A 15313-nucleotide genomic window follows, 5' to 3' on the forward strand; every position below is an offset into this window, starting at 1 on the left:
CCCTGTGCCAGAGGCTTAATGATGCTTGAATGCCACTGCTATGGAGTTTTCCCCTCTCTCTCTTTTCTAATAAAGGATATTTAAAAGCCATGAGATCCATCTATCTCAATGTGTCTCCCGTGGATTTATTTCCCTTCCCCATCTCTCTCTCTCTCTCTCTCTCTCTCTCTCTCCCCACCTCTGCTTCTTCTTTCAGATGGATGGCTAGCATTGCCCTGCATGACCCTTCTCCTTGGTTTGATTCTCGCATATCCCCTCTAAGAGACTGCAATTGGCACACTAACGGTCCAACGGCCAGTGTTTTATCTACTATGTAAAAGCCTATTGCAGGCCCTAAAACTCCCCACTTCCCCCTGCATGCCCTGTAGCCGTCCAGATCGGTTATAGGCCTGAGAGAGAGAGAGAGAGAGAGAGAGAGATAGAGAGGCGAGCAGCTGGTCCCCTCCCTTCCACTCCGTTCTCCTTCACTGTCTCGGATGCCATGTCAGGCATCTGAGCATCAGAATGCACGCTTTAAATATTAACCAAGACCACTTTGCTCATATGAATAATACAGCAGAGGGGCCAGCGGCTGGCCAGCGATCCCCACTCCCCTGTGCCGCCTGACGGCCATAAAACTAATGCACTACTCTGGGATTGAGCCCAGTCAGAGAGCCCAGAGCGTGGCCTTGCCCACTCTGCAGGAGAGGCCAGAAAGGCATCCCGGTAGTTTCTTTCCTTTATTAATATTATTAGTATGTATGACTGCATGTTTCTGAGAGACAAATGATGCATAAATTATGATCCACTGTAAAATGGTGTCGCGTACCAACACTAGAAGATCTACAAGGCAAGCTCAGAATGCATTGTGAACTTGCATATCTGATATTTCTATGGCACGACATAGCACATACTGTAAGTCAGTCTAATCTCCCCATCCATCTGTTGAGCGTGTTTGAAGTTGAAAGTACACCGCCGCGTGTTTGAAGTTTGCTTTGTTGACACACATTCCTACTTTTTTTTTCCTCTGTGTGAACCCACGGATTCACACCTCTAACTACTGTATTTCTGGAAAAAAACTGCCAATTTCCACTGTCACTGTACCACCTGTGGAGCCACCAAACAAGTGCTCGGAATGCTTGCACAGTCGGTCCCAAGGCTGAACAATATGTTTCGTCATGAGACGGAGTGTATGAAATCAGCCTGCTTCAACCAGCAGTTGGAAAAGTTACAGTTCCAAGCAAGTGCATTCCCCCGCTTCTTCTTAAGCACAACGAGACAGCACATCCGGGTTGAGTGTGTCTATTCAAGTCAGTCGTCTCTGGGAGTGTCTGACACGTTACGCTTCCTAAACTCGGAACACTCCGCTATACCTCCCAGCGCCGGCCTGCCTCGCTTTCTGCTGTCCTGACCTCCCATGCAGGTCGGACCCCCCCCCCCCGACACACACACACACACACACACACACACACACACACACACACACACACACACACACACACACACACACACACACACACACACACACACACACACACACACACACAAGACAGGACACAACCCTCCCCCCCAGGGTCTTGTCGGACACCCGCTCATCTCCACTTAATCCCGATCTGTCACAAACTGGAGGCAATGGCACTCCCCCATATGCCGTTTGCTAACTCTGATGTAGTCATTTAGAATGACTTCTAACACACACACACACACACACACACACACACACACACACACACACACACACACACACACACACACACACACACACACACACACACACACACACACACACACACACACACACACACACACACACACACACACACACACACACACACACACACACACACACACACACACACACACACACACACACACACACACACAGAGGCCGGCAGGGTAGTTACTTCAGACAAGTGTTCCTGGCAGTCGGGGTAATTAATGTGTATGTCAACACAGAGGGAGAGAGGAGGAGCACCATATAGCAGAAATGTGAGCTCAGCACATCCACAACACAGACCAACAGAGACCGAGGCGGGGGGGCGGGTGAAAGAGGAAGAAACACTTGAGGAACAATTCAAAGAAGGCGAGAAGAAATGAGAGGAAGAATCAAGGGAGGGAAGAAGATAAATGCTTATCGGTACTGCTCCCTAATGCACTCCCTGCCTCGGTATTGCCAAATTCACGCTCAGTCGCATGACGGTGCTGTGATCTACTATTCTCCGCGTCTGTCCCATAATACACTGGGTCTGGGTCGGGACTCTGCAACGCTGAGAATGTAAAGAAATCAACCAAATAGACTCTTACAACATGTACATAGGTCTGTAACTCTGAGAGTGTGAAAAGGGAACCCAAATGGACTCTTATGTAGGTCTGTAACTCTGAGTGTACAAATGGAACCACATGGACTCTTATACCATGTAGGTCAGGAACCCAAATAGACTAATATACTACGTATAGGTCTGTAACTCTGAGAGTGCAAAAAAAATGAACCAAACGGACTCTTACAATATATGTAGGTCTGTAACTCTGAGAGTGTACAAATGGAACCCAATGGACCCGTATAAAGGGAGGGTACACTCTCAGAGTTAAATTAACACTGAGGATTTCACAGTGTAGTAGATTGTGGTCCCAGAGATAAAGAAGACTGAGAATCCCTTGCCATAAATGAACTCCCTCAGTAGTAGTTGTCTTGTGTCTGTCCGTTCACGCACTCCCCCATGCAGTATCTGTCCGTCCCATCCCTCCCTCCCTCAGTATCAGATGCACTCCCCCAGTATCTGCCTCTTTCCCTACCATGCAGGCAGACTCAATCAGAGGCAGTCAACTTTTTTTACTGGGCCACACTGAGCTATTGTCCCCTGCCCCGACAGCCTCCTCCTCCCCCGACCGGGACCTCCCGGCAACACACCACCACACCACACGGCTGGTTTTTCCTCAACATTTCCCGTTTCTCGTCATGCAAGGACTTTCCGAACAAGGCCGCAGTTTTAACAAACATAAGCTGATTTTCTCCTGCCTGTGTCTGTCCGGGGAAAACACACACACACACACACACACACGCACACGCGCACACACACACACACACACACACACACACACACACACACACACACACACACACACACACACACACACACACACACACACACACACACACACACACACACACACACACACACAAGACCTTGGGATGTACAAGTGGAGTTCTTGACATGTGAATCCACATTTGCCATTAGGGGACAGCCTAGTTTCTCAGGATATTTATAACTTGTAGTTTGGTGGTGAAGCTACTGCAAAAAGCTCCTCTTTGGGTTTTATTTATTTATTTATTTTGTAATCACATTAATCCACAATCTTCCTTCAGATGTCGACCTTGTGTTGCAGTGTGATAGGCGAGGGGAGAGGGTTTCTACGTCCAACAAACAGCAAAATTTGTGCTTTTTAGTGTCACCTTGATATTATCAACAGCACACCAGCAAAGTGATTTGATACTTGTGCCATCAAAGCCTTTTCATCTCCAGGAAGAGATTTAAAACGAATAAAAATATGCACTCTTTTGACGACATCAATACAGGGATATCCAATGATAAAAGTACAAGTTTTCTGTGATCCAAGCTTGGAATGCTCATGAGGGTGACTAGGCTGCTCTCTGAATATGAATAATAAAAGTTACACCAAACTAAAATCATCATTAACTTTTTTTTTTAATGGTGCTACAAATTACACATTTAAAGAAAACTCATAGAACCATGTTTAAAAGCAACTGTCACTAAAATGTAAATTGCCCAAAATGCCTTGCTTCCCCCCTGGCACTCCAGAGTGTCTGTTCTGTCTTCGACTTCACACGGCTCTGGCGGTTTGCTTTTTTGGAGCAAAGCCTTAATGACTCCCTGCGCATCAGGGGGTTTTGCTTTTTCTGTTCTGAGAAGAACTCTCAGTCTGTGAAGTATGAATAACCACAACTGACTGACTACAAAAGTGCGTTTTTATACTAGGTGTCTGTTGACACACATGTCAAGTCAAAGCCATACGTTCTATCTCCAAGAAGAACCATCCCCTGTTATTATTCCACAGACAATCTTGAACATATGGGATTATTCATTATCTTGGAACACATGAAAAAAATGCTTTACAGGCATTTCATGGTTAGTCGACTAACCGTGAAATTAAGGACTTTATCACTTTCTGTCGTGCGACAAATTACATAATTATCTAAGCTAGACTTGAGTTTGCAACAGTGATGTGTGTAGGCGGTGTTTATAGTGCAGTACAGCAATAGTGCATTAAATACAAATGCAGCACAGAACAACATGCTTTTTGTTTAAGATTGGAAAGCTTACCTGTGTGTGACACAGCACATCCTCCGAGGAGAAGCACAGCCAGCAGAGCACCGACACGTTGGTCACGCTGCATCCGAATAAACAACATCTTTTCCGGGGTGAGGCGCGGCGAAATGTCCCAGGTATGGTGAGCTGCTCTTTTGCCGCTTCTCCGGTAAAGTAGCCGATTTTTCTCTGGATATTTTTTCTTAGGAGTAAAGGGGTAAAGCCTCTGGTGTTTACGGGCGAGTCAGTTTACTTGTTTCTGGTGTTGTTGTTTTAACACTTGTTCATTCTCCGCTGTAAAAAAACCCACAAAACCATACAGAATCCTTCTTCCACCTCCTCACGGATTTCGCAGAAATAACGATTTTTTTTTCTTCCGTCAGCGCGATGAAAGTTTAGGTCAGGATTGAGACGTCCGATTAACATAAAACAAATAACTTCACAACCACAATCATATTCCTCTTCGTACCTTTATAATTCCCAGCGCCGCTCGCTCGCTCCTGCTCTGGCACGGCTGAGCAACGAGCCATACGCACCCCGAAAAAAAATACTATTTTCTTGTCACAAAAAAGTCACAAAAAAAAGTTTGGAGGAGCATTATTGCTCTTTTTGAAGAAATAAAAACCAAGGCAACTTTGTTTAGTGACCATATATAACCCAGTAGCCTCGGCGGCACGCACGCAGCAGCCTGTGTGAACGGTGTACTCCTCAAGCCAGCCCGTGCGCGTAGAATCGATCTTGCCCGTCCGCTCCCTGTGTGTGTGTGTGATGATAATATAACTGTAAACACGGGGATGGATGGATGGTGAGCTCCAGCATGCAGAACCGCGCACAACGCCAGCCTCCGTCCGGACTACCGTTCACCTCCTGGCCAATCATAGAGCATCATCATCATCATCATCCTCATCCTCCCAGAGTGAAGAGCGCTGAACAAGTGAAGGTAAAATTCAGTCCATGATAATAGTGTGGAGATACCAGAGAGGAGGAGGAGACATGGAAAACCCGGACCCCAGAGTGTCGCCCATATACAGTGTGGTGGATTCGCCTTGGCTGACTGAGTCACAAAAGGTTAGAGATGTTCCAAGTTCCTGCACAGACTAGTATTGTGTATTTAACTCTGATAGTGTATTATTAGCCTACAAATGGAACCAAAATGGACTAATTTGTATTTTGTACACTCTCAGTTACAAATTGATATTTACTATTTTGTTTTTAAATACGTGAATGGGCTTGTGTATCTAGATTTAGCTCAAAGCAATTGTTTGTGGCTCATAATAATATAATAATAATAATGCCTATTCATAATTACAATGACATATTTGTTGAATCCTACGTTTCTGCCCCAATGGTGCCATGAATATAGCTCTTATGATTATGAACAAAGATGTCAGTCACATGTCTGGCCCATTATTACAGAGAACACTCCTTTCCAGGAGTCCTAGGCTAGTTAAGCATTTCTTCTGGTGGCCACAAGAGGGCACCATTTCATAAATGAGTCTGTCTGTTGCGCAATGGAGGGGAGTCCTAAAGTGACTGCTCGGGTCCCTCACCTAATATACTACAGCCCCTTCCTATTAAAATAAATGGTATTCTGTGTCTGATTGGTTCCTGGCAGTGATGATAGCTTCTGACTGGCGAGGTGAACGCCACAGGGCTCAATCTCAATGTGAGTGGAGCACTGGGTCAAATAAGGTTTGCACATGCTGTTGACAACAGCACATTTTGTCATATTCTTTTGAATACAATTTAATTTAAGTCGTATTTTGTAATCTTAAAAAAAAGTTTTGGTCTAGTTTTAGTTGACTAATTATCATTATCATAAGAAGACAGTCGATTTTGTCGACAAACATGTATTTTGGTGGGCCAGCCGCAGGCCTTCATGGCGTCGTAATGGCTGATTTTACACTTGGTTGCATGCTTAAAACAGGCATTGCAGCAGTTGTGAGCTTGTAGATCTGCTATTTTCAGCAGAGCACCACCAAACATAAATTACTTTTATGTTTGGATCTCTTCTCCACTAGTCCCTCCCTAACGTTTTAGTATAGTTTTCATTTGTTGACAAAATTGTCAATATTATTTAGTCTTTTCGCAGAAAAGGGTAGTCGAGCATTTTTGAGGGCCTCCTATATTCAGCTATAGTGTAGATTTTCGTCTTAAACATTAAATTCCCATTGACAATGAATGGAGAATTTACGACCGATGCCCGGCTGTAGAGTCGGTAACGATGGAGTTGGAGATCCATCCAGCAATTTTTGTCCTACACAAATATTAAATTCCCATTGACAATGAATGGAGAATGTACGTCATACAGTATGTAGATGAGAAAATCAGCTATTTTTGTCCTACACAAAGATTACATTCCCATTGACAATGAATGGATGTACGATGATAACTCACTTCACATGGGTGTGATTTTTCATCATAGTTCCAGTCGACAATGAACACTGCATTAGGAGCAGTGTTTCTCAAACATGTCCTTGTCAAGGACCTCCAAATTGAAATGCATTTGGCCGTGGACCCCCATTTCAAAAGATTTTGTCAGTGCCATCAGAGAGATGTGTTAAAATGTTTCAAAATTATTCAAATGTTTTCACAACTTTTCAAGTCTTATGCAAAAAATTAAAAAAACTAGCAGATCTACACACTCGCAATACATCCCTATGCAGTGCGTTGTGAGCTTGTGGATTGGCTATTTTTTTTAATAGCCTAAGTTTAAAATCAGGTTAAAATGGTTAAACTGAGTTTTGATGCCCTACAAACCTTTTTTGCTGAGGAACTTGACAACCCCTCAAGGACACCTGTGGGTCCCCCGACCCCACTTTGAGAACCACTTCTCTGGAGGCAGGCACTGATTGTCCCTTCTCTTTGACACAATCAATTTCACCGCCATTGGCATAGATCTACATCTTATAACATTAATACGGTTTAGACAGGAAACACTCACATCAAAGAGATAAAACCATTTATTGCAACAAAGGGAATACAGTTAAACTTGGCGTTAAAGACTCCGCTTAGGAGATGGTCCCTGAATTTTGCCGAAGCAAGCATGCTAAGCTAAATCAGGGAACGATAGCAAAAAACCCATAGAGATACCTAAGCAATATGTTGACATGTCTTAAATCAGCAGACATTGACATTTGAACAGCAGATATAATCATGAGTGTTTTGGCCTATGCTAGGCTCTGATCAAAAGGTGGAGGCTGGGGTGCTAAGCATCAACCGATTGCGAGGCGTCAGCAAGACGAGCAGGGGTGAGGTGAATCATGCAAGCCGTATTTAAAGGGGCCGCTATGCTTGAGCGTGAATTCTGATTGGAGTATGAATGTGTGACGTAATGATCAGCTGAGATGTGAATGAAAATAGGAATGACTGACTGACGCCGACTACAGCTTTAGGCATGCGACTCACGTGTCCCTGTATAAACTAACGCTGTGTTTCATTTGTCCACCATTGCCGTAGATCTACATCTTATGGTCCTTTATAGTGGTTATGATAGATCAAGTCGTAATGCTACTTACATTAGCATTGGGTCGCTAGGTGTAAACAGAAAAAAAAAATCATCCGTCTTGATTTTCTGGTCAAAACAAGCTTTATTCGACGGTCCATGGCCAAAGTGGTAATGATCACGGTAAGACTGTACGGTCTCCGAGCGAAAGAAAAATATCTGGTCCACACATCGTAAGTAACATCCAGTTCCGTTTTTTGGGGTCCCGTGGATCCTTCAAAATAAGGGTTGCACGGGCAAAATGCTGGCGGATGAATGAATGAATTAATGCTGGCATGCAGGAAAAGTGTTAAGGCTGCTTTGCTTTCTCTGATTGATGCTCAAATTAACTCCTACTGATCAGGAGAAAATGTAGTTCAGGTTAATTCACACTGTAGGTCAGGTTAATTCTGCCTGTAAGTTCACCCCCAAAATGACTTTTTTTATATTGATTACTCACAACGTGACGTGGGAAAAATCAAATGGCCATAGGTTCCTTTACTTGGGGTGTGTGGACAGTAGAAATGGGCATACAGTAGTTATTTGCACAGCATAGTTGCAAGTAGGAATTGTGTTTGTTTCTGATTGGGACGCCACCTGCGTAAAAGAACAGAGACAGTGTGAATATAGTGTATTGTAATTCATTATTTTGACCATAAGCTGAAATCTAACATACCAGCAATACAGGCCATTGTTACGTCGTTCCAGCAAAAGAGTTCCGTAATATAAGGGGCTCTGCACCTTTTAACGGTTCCGGGGCAGTATACAACATGGAAGGGGTGTTCAGGAATGTGAATTGAGGCAGTGGTGTGATGCTCGTTGAACAGGGTACAGGCACAGTACCAAACTAGAAAAAGTGCCCTTCTGGGCACAGGTCTCCACCAGGAGGATAGGATTGTGTGTGATGTTTGGCAAAATGTTTAGGAGTAATATAAACGTGTGTGTGTGTGTGTGTGTGTGTGTGTGTGTGTGTGTGTGTGTGTGTGTGTGTGTGTGTGTGTGTGTGTGTGTGTGTGTGTGTGTGTGTGTGTGTGTGTGTGTGTGTGTGTGAGAGACTTGGCCTGTTGTAGCGCCACCATGAGACTGATTTGAAAACTGTCAAGTGGCATTTCTTTCTCAGCCTAGTAGTGGGAATAGGCATGCACCGTTTCACTGCAATCGGACGCTGCGTTGCGGAGTTGTGGCGATTTGTACAAAACGGGCTACTCCTGAAAACTTTAGAAGCCAATCGTAGCCAATCAGGATGGATAATTATGAGAAATCAAACAAATCACATGATCACATGACTATGGAGAGCATGTGTACCGATTTGCGTGAAATTTGGATAACATCTGAAGGAGTAATATTAGAAAATGTGTTTTACATATGTCGGCCTCCTGGTGGCGCTATAAAGAGCAGATGTGAAAAATTCCAGGCAAAGGTTTTTCCTTGGCCTCTAGGGAGTGTGCATACATGGTTTTACACAGATCGGTGCAGTTATAGGTAAAAACACAAATCGGCCAGTTATAGCGCCACCATGAGGCTGAGTTGAAAATATTCAAGTGGCATTTCTTCCTCGACCTAGTGGGAATGTGCGTGCAAAATTTCACGGAAATCACACCATGTGTTCATGATTTGCAGCATTTTGTTATAAACGGAGCAGTCCTGCGAACTTTGGAAGCCAATCTTAGCCAATCAGGATGGAGTCTGAAAAATCTGAAAGACGAGTTTCGTTGAATGGCTCTAGAGAGACTGTGTACCAATTTGCGTAATGTTTGGACAAAATCTGTAGGTGTAATGTCAAAACATTTGTTTTGCACAAAGCGGCCTCCTGGTGGCGCTATAACAGGCCAATGTGAAAACTTTGGGGCAGAGGTTCAGCTCTGGCATTCAGGGAGTGTGTGTGCAGAGTATGGCTGCGATCAAGCCAACGGTGCCAGAGATTAGCTGTTCACAGACGGACACACGGACGGACGGACGGACAGACGGGCGGAGTGCAAAACATACTCTCTCCCCATGCCTTCGGCCTGGTGGAGACAAAAAGCGTGCACGCTAGAACGCATCCCCCTAGATCAGCTGTGTCCAAAGTGCGGCCCACGGGCCAAATGAGGCCCTGGGGCGAATTTTATATGGTTCATACATGAGCTTCATACCTGAATTGTATTATGAACGGCCCGCCCAACAGTATGGGACATTTTTACGTTCAAGTTGTTTAACCTGGGCATTTCCCAGAGTATAATTTGTCAGTGTTCCTTGTTCCTTGTTTTGCTTGGTTACATTTGGTAATGTGACATATAAGGCTGAAAAAAGGCTGAGATACACTTTTTGTTCACAGCACACACCTGACAAATGATTGATATTAAATAGTGATGATAGTTAAATAGAATCATTTAAATCCGAAGCTAAATTATGTAGTTGGCCCTTGGGTGTTTAAATATTTTCCAATATGGCCCCCTTTGAAAAAGGTTTGGACACCCCTGTCCGAGATTCAAGAGAAGAAGTACCCAAATCACCCAGTGGTTATACTTGCATAACAGGTTTACTGGCGGTGAGTGAGCCCCCCCTACCCAAATCAAATCTACAGTATAGCTACTTTGCATAACAACAGGTTTAACTATACCTGAACGTCATCATACACAGACAGTAAAAAGCAACACAGCAGTATCTGCACGTGACGTCACTTGAATGCCGCACCACCGGGGGAGGGGGGGTTGATTTTGTAACTATAGTTACAGTATGTGGATGGTTTGTGGCCATAGGCATGTCATCTATGTATGCATTTATATTTATGTGGTGGTGTAGATCTATGTGGTTAGGAATTCCCCCCCAGTGAATGGTATCATCCATCATGCTGCAGCAGGGGCCTATAAAAGGGAAGCCTCCAGAGCGGATGGCCAAGTTGAAGCAGACAAACTCTACTGGCCAAAGCTGGAACTGCAGGTGGGCGGGGTTTTTTTACCGTGCATGTAGCACGAGTAAACTCCGCGCAGCTGCGGGGTTTAACCATGGGTTTAACAGGGAGCAGGAGCACTCGTTAATACTTCGGAAGTAGAGCGTTCTTCCGGGTCCTTCAAAAGCCACTGAGCAACTTCCATTTAAATGAATAGTGGGGGCGGGCTGTCCGCTCTCTATCTTATATATAACTCTGTGATAAAAGGCAGCTGGTTAGTTTGAATCAGGTTGTTGTTCAAGTTGGTTGTATTGTGCTGCTGTGTTTGTCGATAAAACCACTGATGTTGAAGTGAATTATCCTGCCTCATGCCTTCTCACTGTGATAACTTAGATATAGTTACGCAAACTGCGTTCACTTCATGGGGCCAGTCCAATGGCGGCTCTCCTACATACAATAGACTACGCATTGAGCGTGGGGACAACCAACTGGGCCAAGTCCTGGACCGGAAGTAGCCAGAAATGCATTGGACTCAGGCAACAGCCCAGCTTTAATGATCTTAAATCCCTTTATTTTAAATTGTTTTGTAGTAATAGTACAACATAAACATTAAAGAGACTTTAGTTGTTACTGTACAATACTTTAAAACAGTTGTCATGTTGCACACACGCTTAAAATAGCTCTTGTTTGCGCCGCCTTCGTTGAAAACAATGTATTTCCAACTCCAGCTTGGCTCAGTTCAGGCTGCATGAACAGCACTCGAGCGCTCTGTTTCTGCCCCCTCTATATCGTAACTCTTCTATTAGATGGCTCTGGATAACTCCAGCCATTGTATCGGGCAATCTTACCGCAGTTTTCTTTTTATGTTTGGTGCTGATGTCATAATACCTGATTCATATAACATAAATTTACATTAATCTATATATTGTATTATTTATTGGCTACTTTCTGATATTGGCAATAGAGGGTATGCGCGTGACATCATCATCAATCATCATTCCCGAAACGCCTACTGAGTGGCAAAAAACTACTTTCTGGCCTTGACAGCCCATACATCCAAACAGAAAAGTCCTATCTGATTGCATTAAACAATGTAAACGACGTTAACCTCACTTTGCCACTCACTGCCATTCACTTTGCCACTCGATTTGCAACTCACTTGCATGCACATATCCCCTTATATTCACAGGATCACAGACATACAGTAGCCTATTGTTAATAATAATAATTAAACTTTATTTGTAGGCCTATAGCACCTTTCATGACATGACATGCAGCTCAAAGTGCTTTACAGAGCAATGGAGAGAAAAAAAGAAAAGAAAAGCAAGGCATAAAACATTCAAATAATAGCAGTAAATACAGTGAGGACATGAATAACAAGGAATTTAAAGAACAATTCAAAGCAAGTGTAGAAAATTGTAGAAGTAGGTCTTGAGCTGAGCTATAAAAATGTCTACATAGGCTGCCTGTCGAAGGTACAGTGGATGTTTGTTACACGCCGTCGGCCCGTAGAAGAAAGAAAGCTGCTTCACCGTGTTTTTTAGTTGCCATTTGTTTAGGCACAGCGAGCAGGCCAGCAGTGGAAGAACTGAGGGGGCGGTTTGGGACATATTTAGGCAGGCAGTCATGTAGGTAGGAAGGTGCGAGACCATTGAGAGCATTATAAACAAGTAAAATAATTTTAAAATCAATCCTAAAAACAACTGGAAGCCAATGCAGTGAAGCTAAAACTTGAGTAATATGTTCTCTCATCTTAGTTTAAATTAAAACTCTGGCTGTCGTATTTTGGACAAATTGTAATCTGTCAGTTGTTTTCTTTGGTAGTCCATAAAAAAGTGCATTGGAGTAATCAAGCAGAGAAAAAACAAAGGCGTGGATCAGCGTTTTTGCATCGTCTAATGACAAATAGGCTCTGATTCGTGCAATATTTCTAAGGTGAAAAAAGGCAATCTTGGTAACATGATTAATTTGTGAATTAAAATGTAATTCAGAATCAATAATGACCCCCAAGTTCTTTACTGTACTGTTACTTTCTACAGTCAGGTTGCCAATTCTGCTTATTATTGATTCTTTCTGCTCACTAGAACCGATTATGAGAACTTCTGTCTTATCCTCATTTAGCTTGAGAAAGTTCTCACTCATCCAGCATTTGATGCTAGACAGACAGGTCATCAACAGGTCTAAAGTACAGGGATCATCTGGAGCTACAGAAAGATATAGTTGGGTATCATCAGCATAGAAATGGAAATTCACTCCATGATTGGTAATACGTTCTCCCAATGGCAGTATGTACAGGGAGAACAATAGAGGACCAAGAATTGAAAATAACTTCTGTTTGTTAGGTAGGAGGAAAACCAGGACCAGACAAACCTATCCAGTACTCCAGACGTTGTATTAAAATGTAATGATCGATCGTGTCAAGCAGCCGTTAGAAGTAAGAGAACGGATACATTTTTCTTGTCAGCAGACACCCCAAGATCATTAATTACTTTTACAAGTACTGTTTCTGTGCTGTGAACTTTCCTAAAGCCAGATTGGAATCTGTTATAAACTATGGCTGTGAGAATCATGTGTACTCCTTGACTATGGGATTGTTGTAATGTTGGCGATAAGTGAATAAGTGAAAGATTATTCTTTATTTGCATTTGCTCCTGATGGAAACGGTGAGCTGAATTCTCCCCCCACAAATGTATGGAACATAATGGTCTGTCATTGAGATTGGAGAAACATGTGGAACTGTGCACATGTGTGTGTGCAGGCATGTCCGTGTGCGCGTGTGTGTGTGTGTGTGTGTGTGTGTGTGTGTGTGTGTGTGTGTGTGTGTGTGTGTGTGTGTGTGTGTGTGTGTGTGTGTGTGTGTGTGTGTGTGTGTGTGTGTGTGTTTTCAGCTGCAATCTGTGACAGCTACCCGGCAGCTGAACAGTGCTGCTGTACTTTGTTCAAATCCAACTTCAAAGGTCGTAATCCGCCTGGACGCGTGATGACTCCCAGTCTCCGCATCCCTCGATGACAATTATCCTTCTTCCTGGAGCAGAGAGCATGCTGTGGATTATTTATTCCTTCCTTTTATTGTGACCGTCTGGGGAGAATGAATGAGTGAGAGAACAAGACAGATATAGTCTGAGGGGAGAGAGGGAGGGAGAGAGAGAAAGAGAGAGAGAGAGAGAGGGAGGGAGGGAGAGAGAGAGAGAGAGAGAGAGAGTGAGAGACAGAGAGAGAGAGATGTTTTATGTATGAAACAGAGGGTGGAGGTGAGGCCAGAGACATTTCATTTGCAATGCGAGGACCTGAAAGTCGTGTTTTTTCTGTTTACGTGTCCGTGCATGTTGTGGTTTCTGTGTGGTTTGTGTTTACAATTACAAGTGAGTAAGTGACTCACAGGGCTTTCATCTCTCCAGCTTTATGATCACTCGCTATATACTTAAGACATGACATCACCCTCAGTCATTTGCAAACCTTGTCTTTAAGAGTCCTTTATCTCCGGACAGAGCTATTTCTCACCAGAGAACCGTGGGATGAAAAGGGTAATTTATACGTTGCGCTGCAACGCATTGTGCAATTGTAGATCGGCTATTTTCAGTGTGCGCAACAAAGTATAGGCTAACTCTAACTCAGACTATAAAGGCATTGCAAATGCAGACAGCTGTTCTCTGACTGGCAATGTGTCTTTTACCTCCAATACCTCTGATACCTATCCTCTTAGCCCCCTCCTCCATTACAATAATGCTCAGATGTAATAGTTTGCTGTATCTCCTCCCTCTCTCTCTCTCTCTCTAGCATATCGCCTCAGTAATTACCGTACTGATGACAATGTTGAATCTGCCATACGTTATTATTTGGTCCCGATGCGTGCTAAGACTAATGGAAGATATAAGTCAAGGGCACCCACTGGAAAACTAGAGAGGAAAAGCCAGGGGGAACGTGGAGACATAATCGAGTGGGCCCAAACTCATATGCAGCTCACCGTACAAAGGGAGCGACAATGAGAAATCAAGGGCTATTATTAAGGCATAATGGGCTAGCTGCTGGGGATTGTTTAGTGCCTCTGACTCCTTCCTGCTTTGTGTTGCCGTCTTGACATAAAAAGGATCAAACTGGCTATCTCTGTAAAACAGAGGGCCTCTAAAAATAGGAGGCATGCTCTAGAAGTTCCCGTAGAGATAATTGAATATTATTTCCAGGGACTATTACGTTGACCTATGCCGAGGACTAATTATTTCTTGCAAGGCCAGAGGAGAACACATTTAATAGATTTTGATAGCAGTGAATAAGGCAAATAAGCTTGCCAACGTGCTGACTAAGAAAACATCATCCGTGGAAAGAAATGCATAAATGGTCTTCTTCCTCATCTGAGCTTTTTTCTGGGTGTGATCAAATTGTAAACCAGATTGTTCCTAAAGTACTTAACGGTACATTGGCAGTGTTTCGTCATTCATGTTTATAGATCAGTGCTACACAGCTTGCCAAAGATTCATTCAGATTCAGTACTGTGTCTGCAGTATTTGATTGTCCATAATAATGATAATTATGTATAACTGGCGCTGCCAGGGTGTGTCTGTATGTGAGCATAGTGTGTGCAAGTGTGTTTGCACTTTGCACGTGTGTGTGCATGTGCGTGCGTGCATGTATGTGTGTGCGTGCAGGCCTGTCACTGTC

General features: G+C 43.6%; 1 protein-coding gene across 2 annotated transcripts in view; it reads right to left on the reverse strand.

Annotated features, from left to right (window-relative positions):
- The window catches only part of unc5b (unc-5 netrin receptor B), an 85004-nt gene extending 79852 nt beyond the window's left edge, over positions 1 to 5152 (reverse strand). For both annotated transcript variants that reach the window (XM_079512066.1, XM_079512065.1), the window contains exon 1: positions 4320 to 5152. In XM_079512066.1, the coding sequence (XP_079368192.1) occupies positions 4320 to 4407 (88 nt within the window). In that variant the 5' untranslated portion in view covers positions 4408 to 5152. The remainder of the gene's footprint in view (positions 1 to 4319) is intronic.
- Between the last annotated feature and the right edge of the window lie 10161 nt (positions 5153 to 15313).

The sequence above is a fragment of the Electrona antarctica genome (genome assembly GCF_951216825.1).
Source record: "Electrona antarctica genome assembly, chromosome: 10".
Classification (NCBI taxonomy): Eukaryota; Metazoa; Chordata; class Actinopteri; order Myctophiformes; family Myctophidae; genus Electrona; species Electrona antarctica.